Raw genomic sequence first — 8,195 nt, 5'->3', positions numbered from 1 at the left:
TATATATATTATATATATTATTTCTCTTTATATAATGTCCTTACATCGCTAGAAATGGTAACGTACCGACTTTTTCCGAGTAGACCGTGAATGCATCACAGGGATCAACCTGGAGGAGAGTAAAGAAAAACTCTCTAACCAGAAACCACCGAAGAAGAACAACAAGTTTACACAACAATGGGACTTTTTCCGGTTTTCACACTTCAGAGTACGATACATTACTTATTGATCGAGTCGATTACCGGTTAACAACTTTTAGTCGAGGGGGAAATTAGTTATAAATTAGTCGACGTGTTTTATTGTTGTTTGTCGGAGTTCTGATGGAAGTGAGTGAGACGGGTCACTTTTAACAGACAGACAGGTCGTTTTAACGGCTGTCTCTCTGTGGACGCTCTGCGTGTCTTCCGGTTCAATGTCCTCAGCAAACTGCGCGGAGGAGCTGGACTTCAGGCTCGTCTTCGAGGAGGACGCCAGACGGACGGCGACAGGTACGGGTCAGTTCATTTTGGCGACGTTAGTTAATTAAATTGTCAACACGAAGCGTGAAGCTGGTGGGAACTAGCGAGCGTTACACCGGAAGTTATGTGGCCGTCGGAATAAAACAGTCTGCCAACAGTTCCGGAAACATAATTTAAGATTAGTTAAGTCACTAAACCATCTTTTATATGACATTTCTTATTATTTTTAATAGCTGACATTACATTTTTGAATGGACTATTTATTTTACTGTGCAACTTGATTCATATAACTTTAAAGTTATATTTTTATATATTTTATTATCTTATTCTAACTTGCACTATTTTATATTTAAATGATAGTGTTTTTATTCTTACGTGACATAAAATAAACATAATGAGTATTGATGGAGAGAGCCTCATACTTTTATATTAAGGACTACTTCTCTGTATTTATTATGCACATGAATGTGTGTTTATGTGAGTGCATGTACAGTAGTGTGATCGAGCAGCTCTATATAATTCAGAGGTAATAATTTAAGGATTCAGTAAAATATAAAACAATAATGCTATATCAAATATGAGAAGTTATGATTGAAACGCCTAATAAATAGCATCAAGCTTGATTAATGTAGTTTGTATATTTATGTTTATATTTATGTCTTAGAGCCTAGTAACAATAATGTTTTCATATTATTTATTATTAGACTGTTACATGTTAGATATTATAAAAACAGTCAGCCATCTCATCACCTGGACCTGAATTATTATGTAATATGTAATAATGTTACATGTTTATATCAGATGTGTAGAAGAGAACACTTTCCCTGTTGGGTTGTTAGAGCACGGGCTTTTACTTTGAAAACCGGAAGTTGTGCTGTCTGACTTTAGTGGATGTGACACCTCCAGCTGTCGGCTGTTAAATTTAGTTGTTTATAAAAATAAACCAGTGAAAGCTACGGAGACTCTTTACATTGATTATTGTTTTATATCGCGGTTAACGCTTATATTTTAGGATTTAACTCACTACACCTTCATATTATAAGAAGTTAAATTATACTAAATATGAGTTATTATTTAGTCCTCACTGTGAGCGCTGCAACTGATGATTGTTTTTTATTGTTCATTAAACTCACAATTATTTTTGATTAATTGATTCGTTGTTTGTTCATAAAATGGCAGAAAAATGGGGGGGAAAGCCCAAGATGACGTCATGAAATGTCTTTCTGTGTTCACAACTCAAATATATTAATTTACTGTCACAGAGGAGGAAAATATTCACATTTAAAAAACTAAAACGACTCAAACTATTTACAGAGTATCAGAATCGGGGCAAATAATCTGCGAGTTCACAACTAATCGATTAATCGCTGCAGCTCTACTCACTATAGTCTGTTCTTCACTTTGATTATTTGATTTCTTATGATTCACATTATATGTTTTTAGTTAATTTACCAATTGTTTGATTCATAAAATGTCTGAGAAAAAGAGATAAATTCACATCAACAACATCATTTGCTGATTTTTTTTTTAAGGAATCAAAACTGAAAAGTTGTTAATAATTTGTTGATCAATAAATGTTTTTGGTCAATTAACCGATTAATAATTAAAATACTTTATTAAGCAACAACACTTAGCGTCTACAGTCACGCTAGCAGCTCTGTACTTTAGCACAGTGGTGTTGAGCTACATGCTAACATGCTAACGTTTAGCTGGTGTTGGCAACTTAGCATGCTAACATTAGCGAATATACAGCTGAGGCTGATTGAAGGTGTTTAGTTCTGCAGGTTTGTGGTCATGAACTAAAGTGTTAGACACATTTACATGTTGACCTGATGGTGGCGCTATGACCAGATGTTTCAGTCTGGACCAAAGTGAGGAAACACTGCTCTCGCAGCTAAATATGGCAAAAAAATCTTAAGTTCCAGTTTGTTAACAGGAAGAATTTAATGCTTTTCAACTGAATGTCTGAAAGACGTTTGAGGAATTCACCGTTAGCTTTTTGTTAAATCGTGCGGCTCATTTGTCTTTTTTTCTCTAGATAGTCCTCTGCAGCCGTCGTTGAGTTCAGTGAATATTCCTCGTTTCTCCTCATAAACAGGATTCTAGACTAACAGAACGGTTGCAGCAGTATTTGAGACATACAGAAAGACAGACAGAGATGGATAGATAGAGAGAGAGAGGCAGACAGACACATCAGATGTATGTTGTGTGACTGTGTTTCAGACAGCGTGTCGCCTGTCTTGCTGCAGGTTTTACTTCCTGGTTTTCTAACCGCTCTGTGGCAGCCAGCTGGCAGCGGGCATCCCCCCCCCCCTCTCTTTGAGGGTTTCATGCAAAAGAAGCAGTGAGTGGAGCCACTGAAGCAGATCACCGTTGTCACTTTGACGCCTTTTTACATTTTTATGTATTTGCATGTAACCCATCAGGTGTGTCGGAGCGACAGAGAGAGTAATAATAGACGTGTGAGTGTGTGTGTGTGTGTGTGTGGTGCAGCAGCTGTGTGAATGAATTCACTGAGCTGTAGATAAGAAGTCTGGAGTGAACATGTGACACCAGACGTCCACAGGTGTGAACTACGTCACATAGGTAGAGACGAAGTGTTAACAGGAGCTGCAACTCATTTTTATCAGCAGTTAATCTGAATAAATGAAATAAATATTATTGTCATAAACAATCTCTGACGTCACTCAGTTCAAATGTCTTGTTTTGTCCGACCAACAGTCCAAAACTTATGTTAATATATTCAGTTCACAGCGATATTAATACTTAATACTACATATCTATACTTGTCTCTCTGCTGAGTTCTGCCTGTTGACAAACTTTATTCAACAAGTTGTACCTGAAGGAACTGAACTGTAAACTGATGCTGTAGATGTTGACCTAAACAACAGCAACATATTCAATATTTAGCATTTGCTGTGTGAATTAGTTCCTTTTTATTGCATGAAGGTTTTAGGGTGTCGGCCTGCTGCTCGTGTTCAGATGATGGATGATGTGTTAGCTGCTCGTCAATAAAGAAGAAAAACAAAACAAGCGTGTTTCCAATGCAAATGATCACATGTCTGATTTACACGTTGGTTCATCTCCTCCTCTCAGGTCCAGACCTCAATGTGAGGACTCCTCCCTCCTCCACTCAGGCTCTGGCCGAGCAGCTAGTCAGCCAGGAGCTGCAAAGTTTCCCCTACCAGTATAATGACCATTACCAGTCTCAGGGGCCCCAGTACGGCGCCCTGGGGAACCCCAGAACCTTTGACTGCCCGAGTATCCAGATCACCTCCATCGCACCCAACAACCATGTGGAGCCGGTCAGTAACCAGGGAGCTTTGGCGGTGGGTGGTGCTGAAGGGGGTTACCCCGAGGGGTCCTGGTCCAGAGGCCAGCTCTACCTGCCCCTGGTCCCTTGCTACCGGGACCCGGCGCTCTGCCCGAGCCCCTGCAGCAGCCTGTCCTCCAGGAGCTGGATGTCCGACCTCTCCTCCTGCGAGTCCTTCTCCCACGTCTACGACGACGTGGAGGTGGAGCTGAGCGACGCCGCCTGCCTCGCCCTCGGTTCCCCCATCGGGTCACCCCTGGGGTCCCCGGGCTGCGGGGGCGGGGCCTTCGGGGTGGAGCTGTGGCAACAAAAATACCAACATCCTTCAGCCTTCAGTCCGGCGCTGTCGCCCCAACAGTCGCCCTGCCACTCCCCTCGCACCAGCGTCACTGAGGAGAGCTGGCTGAACCGCCGGCCCACCTCCAGGTATGTCCTCCAGGTCCACTAACGTCTGATTAGTACCTTTATTTATTTCACTCGGTCAAAGATCTCTTTTCTTCTTCATGCTAGTAAACCCTGCTAATCCTGACCAAACCTCTTCCTCAGGCCGTCGTCCAGACCGACGTCCCCCTGCGGTAAGAGACGCCACTCCAGCGCCGACCGCCCCCACACCCGCTCGCCCTCGCCTCACCACTCCCCCAGCCCCACCCCGGGCGCCTCTCCGCGGGGCAGCATGACTGACGACACCTGCGTGGTGGGAAGCCCCGGTGCCCTGGGGCCCCTCCTGATGTCCGGCTACCAGGAGCTGGACGTCCCATCCAAGACCAGGAGGACGTCGGGGATCCAGCTGGGCCTCCTGGCCGGTCAGGGAGACCCGGGGCTGGAGCCCTTCCTGGACTCTCCCGGCGAGGAGGGACATGAACAGGATGTCCTGGAGGATCTCTTCCTTCAGGTGCCGTCCCACTTCAGCTGGAACAAACCCAAACCGGGGAACCCTCCTCTGTTCAGGTTGGTTTATCTTCAAACCGCTATTATTACTTTCACACATGCTAGTTCTCTGATTTTGTTATCATGTAAGTAATGAATTTAGTGCTGAAACAATACAAAGAAAGTAGAGTGAGAACATTCTAAATGACATGAGAAGATTGACACCCCTCTTCTATCTAATGGTTAAGTATAGAGCTACAGCCAGCTGCTGCTTAGCTTAGCTTAACTTAGCTTAGCTTAGCACAAAGACTGGAAACAGGGGGAAACAGATAGCCTGGCTCTGTCCGAAGGAAACAAAACCCGGCTTCATATTTATCTCACAAACATGAGTGATATCAAATCTTCTCGTGTAACTCAAGTGTATTTTTACCAAAATGTTGTTGAAAATGTCTCCTTTCTAACTTCCTGTCCTCTGACTGCAGTTACAAGCCTCAGAGATCCAGTAATTTAAGGACCCAGTACTTTAAGGATCCACTACTTTACTCTTTATGTGTCTGTTGCCTCCAGGACCTCGTCCCCCCCTCCTCTGGACTGGCCTCTGCCCAACCAGTACGACCAGTGTGAGCTGAAGGTGGAGGTCCAGCCCAGATCGTACCACAGGGCTCACTATGAGACGGAGGGCAGCAGGGGCTCCATCAAGGCAGCTACTGTAGGACATCCTCTCGTCAAAGTAAGACACACACACACACACACACACACACACTTGTCTCTTTACACTCACATTGATTACGTTCCTGCACTCGCTCTGCTTGTAACTGACTTGTTGTGGTGTTATAAAGCGAGAGGCTTTAATCAGTGAACGTGACGGTTCTCTCACAGACGGGTCATTTATTTAGGACACACACATTAAAGGGCAACACACGACGTCAAGACATGATGGAGGCTTCAAGATATGAAGTATTTACACAAAACATGAGCAATCTCTTCAAATGAGTCATAACTTGGTTGACCTGTAATGAACCCATAATGGGGTCCATGACTTTATCTGGTACTTTCTGAAACTAACCGACAACACTTTAGATAATCATGAATCATTTGCGTTATTAATAAAGTAAGTCAGACATTATCTTGAGGATGTTCTACGTCTCTCAGGTTTGTATTGCATGTAATCGAGAGGCTTTCTGGGTTTAGAGACCAAAGCAACATTTAAAGGCTCTGAAACACCGAGTGTCACCAGCTTCGGTCGGTTTGTGGATCTAAAGGTTCTCGGGTCCTCCGGTGACGCGTCAGCGAGCAGCTGAGCTCATGGATCAGAGGAGGCGAAGTAAAGCTCCATCAAGGCCTCGTATGTAACGGACACCAGCAGGTCTATTCTGGTGTCACATTCTGAGGCCACAGCAGCTTCCTGCTGTCATGTGACCAGAGGGATGGAACACATGTTTTACATGTGTTCCGATTAATAAAGAGGCTTTTGTTGTGTAGTAATTTATGTTTATTTGTTTCATTTATATTTATTTTATTAGTATTTACTATCTTATTATCATTTATTATTTTCTATTTATTATCTGTTATTATTTATTTTTATTTTTAATTTGTTTGTTTCTCATTATTTACTTTTTTTATTGTCATTGTTCAGTAATATTTATTGGGCTTTTTTTATAAAGCAAAAACAAAGAAATGTTTATTTCAGTAAACATGTCTCTCCTCACTATTAGCATTGAGCTAAGCTAGCCTGACTCTCTTTAACTTCTAATTATGAAGTAAATGTTGATCTTCCCTTCTCACCCAACATGTTGGACTCTTAATTATATATATTATATAATATATTTATACAGTATATACAGTATATACATAATATATACTTAACACTAGGACATGCTGCCAACTTCACTCCGAGTTTAGTCCAAATTGGACTGATTTCATTATTAATATTATTTGACATTAAACTGTATTAGTAGTAGTGTTTCTGGTGGTGAAGATGCTTCACATGTCTGTGAGATGTTGTGCAGCTCTTCATCAGACGTGAATCTTTGTGTCTTTGTCTCTTTGTGTCTCTTCCAGTTGAGTGGGTCCGGCGAGCAGCCGCTCAGCATGGTGCTGTTCATCGGCACGGCGGACGACCGCTACCTCCGGCCTCATCCCTTCTACCAGGTCCACCGCGTGACGGGGAAGACGGTCACCACCACCTGCCACGAGAAGATCATGGGCGGCACCAAGATCCTGGAGGTCCCTCTGCTTCCAGATAACAACATGGCTGCCAGGTAACAGAGGGGTTCACCGTGTTTTGTTCTGCTGGTGCATCTTGTTACCAACCAGCGGTCTTTCTGTGTATCTTCTGCTCCTCAGCATCGACTGCGCCGGCATCTTGAAGCTGCGTAACGCCGACATCGAGCTGAAGAAAGGGGAGATGGACATCGGGAGGAAGAACACGAGGGTCCGTGTTGTGTTCAGGGTCGCCCTCCCACAGCAGGACGGCCGCATGCTATGGCTGCAGACGACGTCCAATCCGGTGGAGTGCTGTGAGTCGGCCTTTTGATGTGAAGGCATCACATTTACGTGAGATTTAGAGTGACTTCCAGTGAGGTCGACGGCACAAAGGTTCATTTCATTCATTGTGAAAGAAGCAGAGGAGGCAAATTCATGCTTGTGCTAAACTACAAGATCATAATCAGTGAGGGTTCAGTCAACACTTCCTTTCCCTCTCAAAGTACATGTGCTGGTGCTGTAGTACATGTACTGAAGTACCGCGTGGTGTTTGCAGCCCAGCGCTCCGGTCAGGATCTTCCTCTGGTGGAGAGCTTCAGTCCATCCAGCTGCTGTGTGGACGGAGGAGAGGAGCTGCTCATCAGCGGCTCCAACATCTCCACACAGTCCAGGGTGGTGTTCATGGAGAAAGGAGCCGGTGAGATGGCTCCACCTTCACTTACTGCACTTTGAAACGCGTCTACGTTACGTTTTGTCAGACGTTGTTTTGAACGTAACGCGTTTTCTCCCCTCAGATGGAAGACCGTTGTGGGAAATGGACGCCAGAGTTGTGCCAGAAAAAAGCAGCGGAGTAAGTAGAAACATTCAGCATGTTTCACATTAGTGTTCACAGATCAGAGTAAAGGGCGAGGCTGTTATCTTCATATTTATATCACTCTGCAGCTTCCTGCTACGGCCTGTATTCAATTCCTGTTTAGAGTTAATTATGTTTTAGCGTCCGTTACCCAAGCCCTTCCTCATCATGTTTCCTTCTTTGAAGGGTCGATCTTAGATATTTACTAGTTTTTGGAGTTTTTAAATGTCACCTAAGATGGTGACTAAGATTCCCTGGAGAGGAAGTAAACGAGAGACACCAACACGTCTCTGAGACAGTTACTCTTATTTATTTACATTAAAGACAATGAAACATGTTTATGTTGCATTTTGTCCATGAATGTGTTCTTCTTTTGTTATCTAGCAACTAAATACATTTTACATAAACTTCTGTCTTCCTCTCACAAACACGTTGAAGCAGAGAAAGCTCCTTAAATACAGTAGATATAAATAAATATAAATAAATACAGTAGATATAA

General features: G+C 43.2%; 1 protein-coding gene across 1 annotated transcript; it reads left to right on the top strand.

Moving 5' to 3' along the window:
- Window positions 1–61: 61 nt before the first annotated feature.
- Window positions 62–8,173, top strand: LOC116376964 (nuclear factor of activated T-cells, cytoplasmic 3-like). The gene is made up of 8 exons (XM_031838476.1): window positions 62–488; window positions 3,555–4,197; window positions 4,318–4,719; window positions 5,206–5,368; window positions 6,700–6,899; window positions 6,985–7,157; window positions 7,400–7,540; window positions 7,638–8,173. Exons 1-8 carry the CDS (start codon window positions 413–415, stop codon window positions 7,724–7,726), a joined length of 1,887 nt encoding a protein of 628 aa, XP_031694336.1. The 5' UTR covers window positions 62–412; the 3' UTR covers window positions 7,727–8,173.
- Window positions 8,174–8,195: the final 22 nt, after the last annotated feature.

This window comes from Anarrhichthys ocellatus, unplaced genomic scaffold (genome assembly GCF_004355925.1).
Source record: "Anarrhichthys ocellatus isolate YVR2014 unplaced genomic scaffold, GSC_Weel_1.0 scaffold752, whole genome shotgun sequence".
Taxonomy (NCBI): domain Eukaryota; kingdom Metazoa; phylum Chordata; class Actinopteri; order Perciformes; family Anarhichadidae; genus Anarrhichthys; species Anarrhichthys ocellatus.
This window is presented reverse-complemented; position numbering and strand designations above follow the sequence as displayed.

Bases quoted from the DNA above. Each gene is read 5' to 3' on its own strand.
- LOC116376964 (XM_031838476.1), top strand. From the start codon at position 413: ATGTCCTCAGCAAACTGCGCGGAGGAGCTGGACTTCAGGCTCGTCTTC. The intron at 4,720-5,205 runs GTTGGTTTATCT...TGTTGCCTCCAG, and splicing joins GGGAACCCTCCTCTGTTCAG to GACCTCGTCCCCCCCTCCTC. The intron at 7,158-7,399 runs GTGAGTCGGCCT...TGGTGTTTGCAG, and splicing joins GTCCAATCCGGTGGAGTGCT to CCCAGCGCTCCGGTCAGGAT.